Below are 16,296 nucleotides of genomic sequence, written 5' to 3' on the forward strand. Positions count from 1 at the left end.
GGCTCTCCATAGAACAGGAAGCTGTTTCACAAGCACCGGTCGGCGTGACTTTGAGCTCATGTGTGTGACAGCAGAGTAAACTAACACACACACACTCATCTACAGCAGCTCACAATGCGGCTTCTGAGAGCAGCTTCAGCCTTAACTCAACTGCATCTACACAAACCCGGACGTGTCACGCTAACACAGGTGTGTGTGTGTTTTTCTGTCTGATTTGTGTGTCTCTCTCTCTCTCTCTCTCTCTCTCTGTGTGTGTGTCTGTCAGATGTGTCTCTCTCTGTGTGTGTGTGTGTGTTTCTGATGTGTGTGTGTGTGTCTGTCTGATGTCTCTCTCTGTGTGTGTGTGTGTGTTTCTGATGTGTGTGCGTGCGTGTGTTTCTTTCTGATGTGTGTGTGTGTGTGTCTGTCTGATGTGTCTCTCTCTGTGTGTGTGTGTGTTTCTGATGTGTGTGTGTGTGTGTGTTTCTGATGTGTGTGTGTGTTTCTGATGTGTGTGTGTGTGTGTGTTTCTGATGTGTGTGTGTCTGTCTGATGTCTCTCTCTCTTTGTGTGTGTGTGTTTCTGATGTGTGTGTGTGTGTGTTTCTGATGTGTGTGTGTGTGTGTGTTTCTGATGTGTGTGTGTGTGTGTGTGTGTGTCTGTCTGATGTCTCTCTCTCTTTGTGTGTGTGTGTTTCTGATGTGTGTGTGTGTGTGTGTTTCTGATGTGTGTGTGTGTGTGTGTTTCTGATGTGTGTGTGTGTGTGTGTTTCTGATGTGTGTGTGTGTGTGTTTCTGATGTGTGTGTGTGTGTGTGTTTCTGATGTGTGTGTGTGTGTGTTTCTGATGTGTGTGTGTGTGTCTGTCTGATGTGTCTCTCTCTGTGTGTGTGTGTGTTTCTGATGTGTGTGTGTGTGTGTGTGTGTGTGTGTTTGTGTGTGTGTGTTTCTGATGTGTGTGTGTGTGTGTCTGTCTGATGTCTCTCTCTCTCTGTGTGTGTGTGTTTCTGATGTGTGTGTGTGTTTCTGGTGTGTGTTTGTGTGTGTGTGTTTCTGATGTGTGTGTGTGTGTTTCTGATGTGTGTGTGTGTGTGTTTCTGATGTGTGTGTGTGTGTGTGTGTGTGTCTGTCTGATGTCTCTCTCTCTCTGTGTGTGTGTGTTTCTGATGTGTGTGTGTGTGTGTGTGTGTGTGTGTGTGTGTGTGTGTGTGTGTGTGTGTCAGGTGCTGATCAGTAGCTGTCGCCGGTGCTCGAATGGCTTCACACCGAACGAGCGGATCCGGAACATCGGTATCTCGGCGCACATCGACTCCGGGAAGACCACCCTGACCGAGAGAGTGCTCTACTACACCGGCAGAATAGCGGAGATGCACGAGGTCAGCGACACACACACTTTCTGACCTGTTCTCAAACCAGTGCTGTCCAGAGACGAGCTCACTGTTGTGTGTCTCTCTCTCATCAATTCCATTCATATTGCTGTATTGGCATGACATACTTAGATACATATTGCCAAAGCATTGTACATAGCAGAATAAAAATATAATATATATCCATGAATAAACAAATAAAATACATCCACATATATATTTATATAAACATTAATGGTGCTACTAATGCAGATGTGTTCACTCTGTACTTCTTAGTTTGTGGCATTTATAAATATGTTGTGCTACCAAAGAGGAAGCAGGTCCTTCAGAGAGTAATATTCTTAATTTGTCATTTTGATGAAGTGACTGGAACTCAGGATTAATCTGCTGTATTTGACTGTACAGTGCGTCTCTTAAGGAGTGTATTTGTCACAGTGGAGGAGTATTTGTCACTTCTCTTCATTCATCATTTCTTTGATTCTTCCAGGTTTTTCAGGGTTGGTGATATTGAGTGCTTTGTTAGTCAGATCTGACACCAGTACACAAAGATGACTTTTTTGGGCACTCATTCTTTGTGTTTGTAGTGCTTTAAGATGACGAGAATCTTCAGAACTAGAGTTTAAGTGGATCCAGAACTTTAAAACTCTTTTTTTTAATTAATGTTTAATTTATTCCTCTCCAATTATTACCATATGTTGAATTGTTAAACAGTGTTATGGAATTGACTATTTAATTTGACTCCAGTACTTTAATATATGTTTCAGCAGCATTAAGAGTCCATCTATATGGTTTTTTGAGCTTATGTAGATGAATTGGCTTTTTCTGGATCTCTCTTGATTTGATGTTTTCAGCTTTAATGCAAAGATTGATCTGGCTGTGATCAGACAGGGGACTGAGCTTTGACTGTAAGTGCACTGAAATGGGACGGGCTTATATTTGATATGGCATATTCTACAACACTGTTGCCGAGGTTTGAGCTATAGGTACATTGTCCACAGGAATCTCCTTTGATTCTACCATTGAGGATATAAAGACCTAAAGTTTGACACAGGTGGGCTACCTCGTTCCCATTGACTCCAGTATCCTGGTTATTTCTTCCAGGTAGAGTACTGAAGAGATCTCGGGGGAAATGTGTGAACAGATGTTTATCTCCCGAGTTATCAATATAGTCTAATTCTGAACCGGTTCGAGCATTTAGATCTCCACATAGTAAAATTTTCCCCAGAGTTTGATACTGATTCATTTCTTCCTGTAAAGTGTAAAACACTTGATTGTCGTAGTATGGGGAATCTGATGGAGGAATATAGATTCCACAGATAAAAAGGTCTTTATCTAGAATTCCAAACCTTTTATCCAATTTTAACCAAATGTGATCTCTCTCTCTCTCTGTGTGTGTGTGTGTGTGTGTGTGTGTGTGTCTCTCTCTCTCTGTGTGTGTGTGTCTCTCTCTCTCTGTGTGTGTGTGTGTGTGTGTGTGTGTGTGTGTGTCTCTCTCTCTCTGTGTGTGTGTGTGTCAGGTGAGAGGGAAGGATGGAGTGGGAGCGATCATGGACTCGATGGAGTTGGAGAGACAGAGAGGAATCACTATCCAGTCCGCTGCCACATTCACCATGTGGAAAGATCACAACATCAACATCATCGACACACCAGGTAACAATCCCATGAACCCCAGCACTGAGAAATGCTGGAGAGTATATCAGATAACATACTCCCAGCTGACAGGGAACATTCTTCCAAAGTTATCAACAAAACATTCTTCCAGTAATGTAAAAGAAATCACCTCTGCAGTGAATGGGTGCCGTCAGAATGAGAGTCCAAACAGCTGATAAAAACATCACAATAATCCACACCACTCCAGTCCATCAGTTAACATCTGGAGAAGACAAAAGATGAAACAAATCCAGCATTAAGATGTTTTTAACTCAAATACAAGTCCATAATCCATAATAACTCTTCCTCCAGTGAAAAAGTGTTCTGGTGTGAATCAGGAGAGAAATCTGCAGATCAAGCAGCGTTTACAAGACAAAACAGATCTAAACAGATATGTGGCTGATTTTGATGTGAGAGACAACAGGAGATGCACTTGTTCACTGGAGGAATAGAATTTATAGAATTGAAAAGGGGTGGAAAATCTTTCCAGAAGTTTCCAAAAATCCTGTAAAGTTCCCTGTAAACATGTGGAGAAGACTTTGCTTCTGGCTAAATATGAGTCCTAATAGAATGTTCATTCAAAGTTATCTGCTCTTTAAACGGTACATGTTGAACTGAATACGAACAGACAATGTTATACATGGAATGTGTTCTTTTAGTTGAGTTTTTCTAATTATTATTATTATTATGTTTTTATATACATTACTACTTGTTTCAAACGTTCAGAGAACAGAGAGGCGTTCACATATTTGCAAAATGATTCTTTAATGTTTTCTCTGATGTTTTTTAAACTTTATAAAAACCAGGATGTTTTGGACTTTCAGGGAACAGTCAAAAATATTTAATGTGAATCTTAGAAAACATTTTTAAAACATATTTCAGTTAGCAGGGCTATTGAATGTGTAATTCAGTGACACAACCTTCATTTCCAGTGAAAAATATCTTTCCTGGTGAAATAAAGGTAATAATAATTCAGTGATTGAGTCAGTTTGAAACATTTATGCTTGCATCCAGCTTGTTTTTAATGTAGGAGCAGCGTGGGCATTTCTAACATGAATGTGGGAAGCTTCCAGTTGCTTTAGCTGTGCACAAATAGTCCATTATGCTTTTTGATATGGCAAACAGGTATTCGTTATCATATTATGTTAATTTATTATCATATTCATAAATGCATTGTTTTAGTATTTGCAGCACTAATGTATTTATACTGAATCTGAAGGCACACAGAAAACGGCTTGAACTATAGCGTGCACGCTGCGTACGGTTAGATGTGCTTGGGTCGTGTCTAGTGTGCAGTATCATGTTCTGATCGGTCGCTAGGTCACGTGGACTTCACGATCGAGGTGGAGCGGTCTCTGCGAGTATTAGACGGGGCTGTGCTGGTGCTGTGTGCCGTCGGAGGAGTGCAGTGTCAGACCATGACTGTCAACCGGCAGATGAAGCGCTACGCCGTGCCCTTCCTCACCTTCATCAACAAACTGGACCGACAGGGCGCCAACCCCAGCCGAGCGCTGCAGCAGCTCAGGTCAGGCCTCCAGAGATCATGCATCACACGCTTTCAGCTTCATCAACTCTTTTGTGTAGGAAGGTGCTTAAAGGAATAGTTTACCCAAAAGCTCACTTACTCACCCTCATGTCATTCAAACCCTTAAGCCTTTGGTTAGTCTTTGAAACCTAAATTAAGAAGTGTTGATGATTTCTGGCCCTCTATTGAAAATCCATGCAATGAAAACTTTAATGCATTCATAGAGACGTAATCCATATGAATAGAGTGGTTTAATTCAAGTCTAGAGAGATGTGATTGCTTTATACGATGAACAGATTTAATGTAGGCTTTTATTCACTTATAAGCAATCAACACACACTCATAGAGCACATCAGATAGAGCACATCAGATAGAGCACATCAGATAGAGCACATCAGATAGAGCACATCAGATAGAGCACATCAGATAGAGCACATCAGATAGAGCACATCAGATAGAGCACATCAGATAGAGCACATCAGATAGAGCACATCAGATAGAGCAAACAGAGCTTAAATGTGTTTGCTTGATGCACAAAACCAAACCCCATTGGTTTCATTAAAATATCTTAAATTGTGTTCTAAATATGAACAAAAATCTTGGGTTTGAACAACATGTGAGTAAATGAAGATGTGCATTTTTAGGTGAACTATCCCTTTACTTCAGCAGTCTATATAAGGGTTAGGCTCTGAAAGTCTGTGTGCCATATTTTAAATTAAAATAAAATTTCAAAATTATACATTTCTCTTTTATGACAAAAATCATTAGGATATTAAGATCATGTTCCATGAAGATATTTTGTAAATTTCCTACCATAAATATATCAAAACTTAATTTTTGATTAGTAATATGCATTGCTAAGAACTTCATTTGAACAACTTTAAAGGAGATTTTCTCAATATTTAGATTTTTTTGCTCCCTCAGATTCCAGATTTTCTAATAGTTGTATCTCAGACAAATATTGTCCTATCATAACAAACCATACATCAATGGAAAGATTATCAGCTTTCAGATGATGTACAAATCTGAAATTCAAAAAATTGACCCTTATGACTGGTTTTGTGCTCCAGGGTCACATATATTACATAATATTTTATATATTGATTTATAAATTAACAATTTTATATATATATTAGTATTAATATAAATGTATAATGTGTAATTTAGATTTATTTAAATTTTTTCAGGACTAAACTGACTCATAATGCGGCGTTTGTCAACATTCCCATCGGTCTGGAAGGAAATCTGCGAGGGATCGTTGATCTGATCGAGGAGCGCAGCATCTTCTTCGAGGGCCCTTTCGGGTAAAGTGTGGCCTGATGCTTTACTCTGTAGCGCTTTCTATCTGGAGATGTCCTGTCAGTGTCCTCTCCTCTGGTCTCCATGTGTTTGTGGTTTCTCTCGCAGGCAGAGCGTTCGTTTCGATGAGATCCCGGCGGAGATGCGCGCCGAGGCGGCTGACCGCAGGCAGGAGCTGGTGGAGTGTGTGGCGAACGCCGATGAGACGCTGGGAGAGATGTTCCTGGAGGAGAAAGTGCCCACTGTGACCGATATCAAGGTCTTTCACATGATGTTCAGTTATCTGAAGCTCTGTTTCAGTCCCTAGTACACAGACAGCATCTGATTGCACTTCAGTTTGAGTCGTTCTTACTATGTAATTACACAAGTTCTGTTTGATATTAATTAACAACGTGTACTTATTATAGATTTAGAGTTCCTTGTAATTATTTATCATTTACATTCATTACTACAGTTAGTATGTGCAACGAGCACAATGTAGAAATAAGTGTTACCCAGCGTCCTAATCAAAGATAGACCCTCATAAGGGAAACTGTATCTCTAGCTATAATATAGGCATCAACACAATTATATTCCATATGTCAGTCACAGTTGATTGAATAATTTAATGTTAGCATGTCACTATGCGCAGCATGCAGAAATCCTGGGTATAATCATCAGGTTTATACTATATGAGTTTATCTGAACTCTTTCTCTATGGTTTCAGGCGGCCGTGCGCAGGGCGACTGTCCAGCGAGTGTTCACTCCTGTTCTGGTGGGCAGCGCTCTGAAGAATAAAGGAGTTCAGCCGCTGCTGGACGCTGTGCTGGAGTATCTGCCCAACCCCACAGAAGTCCAGAACTACGCCATCCTGAACGAGCAGTGAGTCCGAGCGCTGCGTGTGTTTCTAAACTTAGAGCTGTGTTACACACTGCATGAAAGCTCATTTTCAGAAATCCATAATAGGGGCACTTTAAATTAAACAAATATTCATTTGTTATTCACAACCTCCTCATCACAGCATGTGTTTGTGTGTGCTGTCTGTGTCACTCATAGCACGTGCCTATATCATGTGCTACATCTCACATTTTTTCTATCGTTATCGATAAATACCGATACCGTTTTATCACCCAGGCCTAGAAGAATCTGTGTTAAATCTTATATTTTCTTAACTTGGTCTTAAAAGTTCTCAACCCTGCACTTCTGTAGCTAATTGAATGGGGCTTAAGCTTGTTTTCCCATTTCAGGGAATCTAGTGACGGCTCCAAGATTCTGATGGCCCCGACGAGAGACGACTCGCATCCGTTCGTGGGTCTGGCCTTCAAACTGGAGGTGAGACGGAGCTGTGTGCAGTAGGGCTGTCAAAAACTACATTCTAATAGTATTATATAATATATTATATATAATTAAGTTGCTTAAACAATTATAAACAAAACAGCATCATATATGCATAGTTTAAAACTAGTGCTGTCAAATGATTAATCGCATCCAAAATACAAGTTTGAAAAAGTTGACAAAAAGTTGAGCTTACATTAATTTTAGATGGTTTTCTAAACATGCGGCTCTCTTGTGTGAGACACGAGTGCAACGCTGATAGATGTCCCTCTAGAAAATGCTATAAATATGAGTTCAGTGTGAACAGTTCTGATGTAAACAGCATCTTCTCTGCATCGATGTTCTCTTTTACTGCAATATATTGAATGAAGAACGCAGCAGCACCGTATCCAGTGTCTTCAGCTGGATTATCTGTGAAAAACATTCAAATGAAACAACACCTACATCTTCATCACATCTCGTGCACCACTGATAACGCTGCCTGACGAATATTTGAAATTCATTTTTTTGACAGCCCTACTGTGAAGTGAGTTGTTCTCAGTGTTAGTATTCTCTCAGCGGTGTCTGATCTGTGGCGTGTGTGCAGGCCGGGCGCTTCGGGCAGCTGACGTACATGCGTGTGTATCAGGGCTGTTTGAGGAAGACGGAGTACATCCACAACACCCGCTCGGGGAAGAGGGTGAGGGTCCAGAGACTGGTGCGGCTCCACGCCGATCAGATGGAGGTGAGCCGCGTCTGCTGCAGCTCAGTCCAGTGTTTCTGCAGTCAGGAGTCTGTAGTGTGTGTTTGTGTGCTCTTCAGGACGTGGAGGTGGTGTATGCGGGCGATATCTGCGCTCTGTTCGGCATCGACTGCGCCAGCGGAGACACCTTCACCGCCCGCACTAATGCCAACCTCTCCATGGTATGACCAACATCAACAATCAGCCTCCCAAAAATATGAAGCACGTTTTAAAGACTTCACATTTGTTTTGCATTAATTTCATGGCATTTAAGCACATTTTATCTATATATATATAGTAAAGTGTAATTTATTTCTGTGATCTGCAGCTGTATTTTCAGCATCATTACTGCAGTCTTCAGTGTCACATGATCTTCAGAAATCATAATAATATACTGATTTACTGCTCAACAAACATTTCTGATTATTATCAATGTTGAAAACAGTCGTGCTGCACAATATTTTTGTGGAAACCGTGATATTTTATTTTTCGGGATTCACAGATGAATAGAAGGTTAAAAACAGCATTTATTTGAAATATAATCTTTTGTAACATTATTAATGTCTAGTTTGATCAATGTAATGTGTTATTGCTAAGTAAACGTATTCATTTCTTTAATAACTCTTAAATAATAATAAAAATCATTTGAATATGATACATATACAAACAAAAAAGTTAGTCACATTAGACTTATGATTGATTTTGTATTGATTTTCACACGTTTTGTCAAATTTGAGCTAAAGTCAGAGGAAAAATTAAAAATAAGTTTAATATTTTGAATCAGTTTTTATATTTTTCATTTTAAATTTATTTGCAAAGTTTGTCTTTTTGTTGTTTTTGTAATTTTTAGCAGTTTTTGGGTTTTGTTTTATATATATATAAACTGGGTGATTTTTATTTATTTATTTTTTTTGATTTTTTTACATTTTATTTTATATCAGTTAACATTTGTTATTTAAAGTAATGGAAATGTTGTTTTAATGGGTTTAATGTTAGTTTTAGTTAACTATAATAACCCTGACTGTGAGAACTCAATTAAACCAAATGTGCAGTACACATGTTGGTAGTTGTTTTGTTGTAATACTGATTTAAATCACTGCACATTTGTTTTACTGTATTACAGTGAAAGTGTGCTATATCTAATGATCTCAATGATAATGTATATTCTCAGGAATCCATTCACGTTCCTGATCCTGTGATCTCCATGGCCATACGGCCCTCTAATAAGGTACCGGGATCACACACAGTGCTCTCTCTCAGATGAACCTTCAGTCAGAGACTAACGCAGCTCCTTCTGTCCCTCAGAACGACACTGACAAGTTCTCCAAGGGAATCAATCGCTTCACCAGAGAGGATCCCACGTTTAGAGTCCAGTTCGACACGGAGAGTAAGGAGACCATCATCTCCGGCATGGGAGAGCTGCATCTGGAGATCTACTCGCAGGTACAGGGTTCATCTCAGGCTCTCTGTGCAATCACACACATCTTAATCAGTGTTCATTTTGTCAACGATAACGTAACAAAAACTCGTTTTGAACTGTATCATAGCCTACCCGACAGGACATAATCTAACATACTGCTGCATGTCTCATAACACTTTAAAACATGTCAATATGAGGGAGTAAGAGAGGAGCAGACATATGGATAAATTTGATGACGCAAGAGAACTCTGTTCGGTCCGGTCTTCTGAGCGCACTCAGAAGCAGCACACGAGTTGCCTTACTCTGTTGTGTCTCATGAACGGAGAAATACACACAAGATGATGTCGACTTGTCAGTTTCAACGAGTATTCACCTAAACACAGTCGATTACGTCTTAAGTGAACGTAAACAGTGGGAGAACGTGTATCAGTATTGCATCCGGTTTTAAAGGGACAGCAGCCTAATTTAGTTGCTATTGTCCGAGTCATTGATGTTAATCAAGCAACAAAAGACAGAAAATCACTCACCGGTCTTGACTGAATCACTTTAGTAGCCCTAAAAAAGATTAATCTAAATATATTTATAGAAATAACTATGTCTGCTTGAAAAAATTAAGAATATGGTAAACAATTTGTTATATTAAATGCATAATTAGGATATATAACCATTGGTTTTTCATTTAAAAGAAGACCATGTTCTTGTTGCTTTCTTTATGAGAAGTGGTTTCATTTAATTTTAATATGAAGGCATGTTGTGTGTCACCGCAGTTAAATCTGTGTCTGTCATGATAAAACCTTAATATCAAACCTATAACTCAAACACTAACTAAACCCATTAGATTTTAGTCGACTAAAACTAAAAACAACTCGGATGACTAAAACTAAAAAGCATTTAAGTCAGGAAACTATGACTAAATCACAATTTGCTGTCAACTGGTGTTCATAACTGTGTTTCAGAGGATGGAGAGGGAATATAACTGTCCGTGTGTGATGGGCAAACCCAAAGTGGCCTTCAGAGAGACGGTGACCAGCGCTGTGCCGTGAGTCCTGCGTTTACACACATCAGGAAAACACACTCCTAACACATCTGTATTCACCCTCAGTGCTTGGAGATCTCATCCTAACTCGGTCTAAAACAGAAACATGCTCACCGTACAGAACACACTAACTCTGTGAACAGGAGACTATTTCAGCCGCAGCTTCAGTGTGTGTTTACAGTGTAGGGGGCATCTAGAGAGCATTTGATTGGACAGAAATCTGATGAGAGGCTGAAGTGCAGGGTGATGAACCCATTGATCCATATTGGCAGTGAGAGACTATGCTTTGAATGCTTACATCTTCAAAATGCAGATTCTCATTATTTTGCAAAAGCCAAAACAATTTAATAAAATCTAATTACAGCTAGTTGCAAAGGCAACATTTCTCACTATCATTTGGTGTAACCTAATGTACTAAAATACCTAAAACTAAATAAACTAAGACTTAATAAAAACTATATAACACAAAAAACACAATTTTTTTTAACACAAAAAAATTACTAAAACATTAACCAAAATTAATATGTACATATATTAATGCTGTCAAGCGATTAATCGCATCCAAAAAAGTTTGTTTACATTATGTATATATAAATACACACACACAGTATATATTTAGAAAATATTTACATTTATATATTCATAATCTTATATGTAAATATTTAATATATAAACATATGTTTTCTTAAATATATACATGCATGTGTTTGTATTTATTTATACATAATAAATATAAACAGTACACACACATTATGTAAACAAACTTTTATTTTGGATGCAATTAATCGTTTGACAGCACTATATATATATATATATATAAATAACTCAATTAAAGGCAATTAAAATGCCCCCCCCCCCCCCACAAAAAAATTACTAAAACAATACTATTTTAAATATTTCATAATTTGAAATATCATACATATTTTTGCTTGACAGTAAATTACATGTTTAAATTTCTTTATCTATAGACAAAATATCTAAAGTCAGATTTAGTTTTCTTTAAAATAGTCTGTTATCTAATAAAAATGACAACACAGCAACATTTCTAAAACTTTAACTTCATTAAAATATTACAATGAAATCTAATTCAAAATATTAACAAAAGCTATGCATCAATCGTTCTAAAGTGACTGATTTGGTGAGCAGTGATTTTGATAGAGAATGTGATGAACACACACTGCAGCAGCTGTATTAGTCTGTCTTTATTGACACAGGGTTAGCGCAGGGTTATCTCAGGATTAGCTCAGGGTTAGCTCAGGGTTAGCTCAGGGTTAGCTCAGGGTTAGCTCAGGGTTAGCTCAGGGTTAGCTCAGGGTTAGCTCAGGGTTAGCTCAGGGTTAGCTCAGGGTTAGCTCAGGATTAGTTGGGTGGTTTAGTGGCATGAGGGCATCTGGGCTGCCACTCCGTCTGCAGGACCCTGACGCCTCTGTCTGGAGACCAGGACACCAGCAGCTTCCACTGAACGATCTCCTACAAAACACACACACACGTGATCCTCTGCTTCTGTTAGTGTCCGCATGCGATGAGCTGTGTTTGTGTGTTACCTGGGAGGGCCGGTCATGAAGAAGAACCACATAGTCCAGCATCAGCTGCTTCTCGCTGGACTCCTGAGACACATGACAGCGCTCTTCAGTATCATAACCTCACCACAATAACTCCAATCTCTTACAATCACGCTTCAGTCAGCCGTTTGGACACATCTGCTCATACGAGTAGTCTTTTCCACACGTTAGAATAATAGTAATGAAAATGTCTGAGTTTCTGCTCACTCTGCACATTCATCTTCATCAGGTGCATCATGGGATGCCTTTAGACACCAGTGAAGGAGGAGCATGAGCACTTCAGGACAGGAAACTAAACCCATTTAGTTTTAAAAAGTTACTTGAAATAAAATAAACTAAATATATATATAAACAAAAATATTATTTCAGCTAGTTTCCAAAGCAACATCTAATTTTCATTTAGTTGAACCTGATGTACTAAAATGTGCCGATATGAAATTCCTCCGCTGATACAGATCATTCAGAATGATATCTGCCTATAGCGATAGTTTGGCTTTCTGAAGGAAGTAAAGCATCTCTCCCAACTAATGCTGTAAAGCCTCATTTGATACATTAGAGGTTAAAATGAACAACACTATTATATTCAGACAATCATACTCAAAACATTTGCACACAACTCAGTTGAACATGAGGTAGTTTAAATCAACTTGTGTTCGTGAGAGATTTATTGAATCATGCATATATAATGATCAGTAATTAAGCTCCCTCTGGTGTTTATAGCTAATTAACGACCGGTGAACAGTGAATAACTTTCCTGAGGTACAGCGACACATTGATCACAAACTGTTTTATTGACGTCGTTCAGTTGAAACTCTGATTCATCCATTATTCATTCACGCTATAACTTGTGTTAAAGTGGATCTCTAGTTTGAGCTGAAGTCACGCCACATTTAACCCTTGTGCAACCTTTTGGACAGTTTTGGCCTTTTCATTTGTTTTATCATTTTGCCTGTTATTGCCAGCTGTATACATTTTGGCACAGGTGTTTATTTTTATTGGAATTTTACTATTTCACCCTCCATTTCCTTTAATAAATCTATTTTACACTAGGTACAAAAAATAGTTCCTCAGCACCTTTTGGACAAAAATGTCCCATTAAAACTGCTATTTTTAATCGCCGTTTAACTGTAAAATGATGCAATTTTTGTTAATAGGCTTTCATTCTGTTGGCAAGGCTTTAAAATTGAATTTTTAACTTTTTTTTTACCAGATGGTGCCATTTTTTCGAGTTTATAAAGGAAATACTCTCTTTGCTCCTCAGGGCTTGACATGACGTATTCTCATGTGGTTGTCCTTCACACAAGTACATTTGACCTTTACTTGTCCGAGTATAAACGTTACTTGCCCAGAGAGAATTGGGTTTTTATTTTTTAAATTGAGTTATAAATATAATTATTTATTGTAGTTATACAAAACGCATTGTTTTAGTTAGATTTTTCGTTTGAAATAAAATAATGAAAAAAATAAAGTGTGATAATACTGTTATATTTTAAAATAAAAAGGGAGGATTAATTACAAATACAATTATTTTATATTAAACTTAAAAATAAAATGTTAATATTTACTTCTTTATTCTGGATTTTCAAACTTACTTTTTTTTTTTTTTAATTAGTTCAATTTAATCAGACAATTAGTATAATAAGACATTTGGTCTGTTACCAAACTAATGAAATCAGTATTAATAAAATTGATCTTTGCAGTGCGGAGGAAACACAGAAGCTGCGTCTGAAGAGGAACAGATATATTTACCCTCTGTTGATGCAGCTCTGAAGGACACGGAATGCTTTAATCTGCCGTTACACATGAATAAATAATGTTTTGATTCATAAAAATTAGATTTTTTTTTTTTTTTAAATATGAAAAAAAAAAAAAGTAAATTTGAAATTAAAACCACCAGCAGGTGGCATCAAGTCACTGTTAATAAGGGATTCATTGCGACTGAACCGAATCATTTAAACAGTTGATTCATTCAGGAAAATAAAGTGGCAACCCATACAAAAAAACAGAAAAAAATAAAAACTTAATGATCTTAAAATAACTCATGGTGATTCTCCTCCTTCACTAGCCACTAAAAAAACCCTAAATATAAGAAATATGTACATAATTAATACCCATCTACATCGACTGATTTTTGAGCATCTGGCCAGAAGCCTGTAGATGTGAAGCTCATGAGAAACTCAGTCGGTGTGTCTTGATCGAGTATTGTTGAACATCTGCACTGACCTGCTGTGTGACGCTGGCCACCTGAACCATGTTGAACTCGGTGTTCTCACTGGACTCTCGGAGCATGATGAAGGACGCGGCCACACGAGCCAAACGCCAGAACGGCTGCATCTCCTCGCTCATGTTACCGTAGCTGTCTGCACACACCACAGAGAGAGAGGCTGCTGCAGTGCATTGTGGGACTGTGGTGTCAGGTGTGCAGTGCGTGCATAATTATTGGGCATGTTGATATTTTTTTCAAAGCACATTTTACCAATACCAAACCACATCAATCATAACTACTATTAATTTTGTATTTAATCAAGTGATATATAATGGTCCATGAAGGCTGAAAGTGAAAAACTTCTTATATTCGGGCGTGCAGAATTATTAGGCATGTTTCCTTTTACAGATCTAACTCGGACTGAAAGTCAAAAATTATGAAATGCCCATGAGAAGGATGCAATACTAATGCAATACTAGAAATTGCAAAGTTAAGGCATGACCATCGGACAGCGAAATGTGTTAGTGTTGGTCACACCTGGTAAGTGTTGTGAGGAGACGAGGCTGTCGGGCGTGATGTATTTCTGGTAGAAAGCGTGGTCCTCGTCTGTGCTGTTGATCTGCTGCAGGGCCTCACAGCGCAGCTGCACCTCAGGACCACTGTGCTGCTGCGTCCTGGGGAACATCACCTCCGCCGAGCACCGCAGCGCCGGGCCCTGACACACACACACACACACACACACACACACACACACACGCGCCACCCATACAGAGTCAGGTTTGCTGCTGCTTTCAGACTTTCTATTCATCAAATAATCCTTTTTAAATATTACAAAAAAAGTTTGACAGCTTTAATGCTGTAAATGCTACATATTCAGAGGTGCACATTAGTTTTTCAGCCTGGTCCTCATAAGAGAACCTGGAGATTTGGTCTGGTCCTCACACATAGTGTGACCCAATCAATTAATAACTATAAAAAAATAAATTAATAAGAGTGATAAAATTATTGCACTTTATTCAGTTAGTTAAAAAAAAAGTGTGATAATACTACATTTTAAATAAAATAATACAATTATTTTATAGTAAACTTAAATCTAAAATGCTAATATTTACTTTGCCAAAAATGGTGATTGTGCATTAACAGCTGTCAACCATGTCTGTACGCAAATGCAGGGTCTGAACTCATTTATACAGCGCATTTTTATTTTGCTCGTGCATGCACACCTCCGTACTGCTTATGTGCACCCCTTACATATTTACATTTACATTTATTCATTTATCTGACGCTTTTATCCAAAGCGACTTACAATTGCTATATATGTCAGAGGTCGCACGCCTCTGGAGCAACTAGGGGTTAAGTGTCTTGCTCAGGGACACATTGGTGTCTCACAGTGGATTCGAACCCGGGTCTCTCACACCAAAGGCATGTGTCTTATCCACTGCGCCATCACCACCATATTAAACTTATATTCAGGAATATGTGGAGAATATCCTCCTCCTGAATGAGTCTACAGTGTTTAAAATATTTGAGGCTCTTCCAGTCTGAGGAACCGCCTCTCATTTTAAATCATACAGTTATGCTACAAACAATCCTGGTCCATCAGTTTGACTGAATGAGCTGTACATTTTCTGTCATGCTCTATATTTATCTGTCAGGAAATTAATTTAACACTTTTTTCTGATGTGACATTGGTATTACAAAAATATCTGTATTTTCAGGCATGTTTCTAAAGCTTGGAAAAGTACATTATGTTAAAATGATGGAAAACACTTAATTGGTTAATGACAGAATGTTTTTGATTAATGCAACATGCATGTTACATAACAGACTTGCATAAATTACTGCAATAACATTTAACTTTCGCAATAATGCTGAGACTCATCTGAGCTTTTATTCACGGTCTGCAGATAGTAATAATATTTCAGTAACACTCTACAATAAGGTGTCATTTGTTAACATTAATGTATTAACTAATATGAACAAACAATACATTTATTACACTATTTATTCATCTTTGTTAACGTTATTTAATAAAAATACAGCCGTTTGTTAGTTTATAGTGCATTAATGTTAACAAACACAACTTGTGATTTTAATAATGCATTAGTAAATGCTGAAATTAACGAACTAAGATTAATAAATGCTGTAGAAGTATTGTTCATTCTTAGTTCATGTTAACTAATGAAAGTGTTCCCAGTATGTTGTTTGAGCAGTGAGGC

At 38.0% G+C, this 16,296-nt stretch overlaps 2 protein-coding genes across 4 annotated transcripts in view; one reads left to right on the forward strand and one right to left on the reverse strand.

Moving 5' to 3' along the window:
- The window catches only part of LOC306854554 (elongation factor G, mitochondrial-like), a 26,043-nt gene continuing 9,747 nt past the window's right edge, over window positions 1-16,296 (forward strand). Inside the window, exons 1-13 of one of the 2 annotated variants that reach the window (XM_079392680.1) lie at window positions 1-189; window positions 1,201-1,353; window positions 2,862-2,994; window positions 4,315-4,519; window positions 5,707-5,823; window positions 5,927-6,077; window positions 6,525-6,679; window positions 7,045-7,129; window positions 7,719-7,856; window positions 7,934-8,035; window positions 9,025-9,081; window positions 9,159-9,296; window positions 10,230-10,312. In XM_079392680.1, the coding sequence (XP_079248806.1) occupies window positions 115-189; window positions 1,201-1,353; window positions 2,862-2,994; window positions 4,315-4,519; window positions 5,707-5,823; window positions 5,927-6,077; window positions 6,525-6,679; window positions 7,045-7,129; window positions 7,719-7,856; window positions 7,934-8,035; window positions 9,025-9,081; window positions 9,159-9,296; window positions 10,230-10,312 (1,592 nt within the window). In that variant the 5' untranslated portion in view covers window positions 1-114. The remainder of the gene's footprint in view (window positions 190-1,200; window positions 1,354-2,861; window positions 2,995-4,314; window positions 4,520-5,706; window positions 5,824-5,926; window positions 6,078-6,524; window positions 6,680-7,044; window positions 7,130-7,718; window positions 7,857-7,933; window positions 8,036-9,024; window positions 9,082-9,158; window positions 9,297-10,229; window positions 10,313-16,296) is intronic. The other variant, XR_013782852.1, reaches the window with a different exon arrangement.
- The window catches only part of LOC306854555 (latexin-like), a 17,259-nt gene continuing 12,024 nt past the window's right edge, over window positions 11,062-16,296 (reverse strand). For both annotated transcript variants that reach the window (XM_079392681.1, XM_079392682.1), the window contains exons 5-8: window positions 14,615-14,792; window positions 14,095-14,231; window positions 11,854-11,916; window positions 11,062-11,779 (exon numbers count right to left, since the gene is read on the reverse strand). In XM_079392681.1, the coding sequence (XP_079248807.1) occupies window positions 11,669-11,779; window positions 11,854-11,916; window positions 14,095-14,231; window positions 14,615-14,792 (489 nt within the window). In that variant the 3' untranslated portion in view covers window positions 11,062-11,668. The remainder of the gene's footprint in view (window positions 11,780-11,853; window positions 11,917-14,094; window positions 14,232-14,614; window positions 14,793-16,296) is intronic.

The sequence above is a fragment of the Barbus barbus genome (assembly GCF_936440315.1).
Source record: "Barbus barbus genome assembly, chromosome: 34".
Taxonomy (NCBI): Eukaryota; Metazoa; Chordata; class Actinopteri; order Cypriniformes; family Cyprinidae; genus Barbus; species Barbus barbus.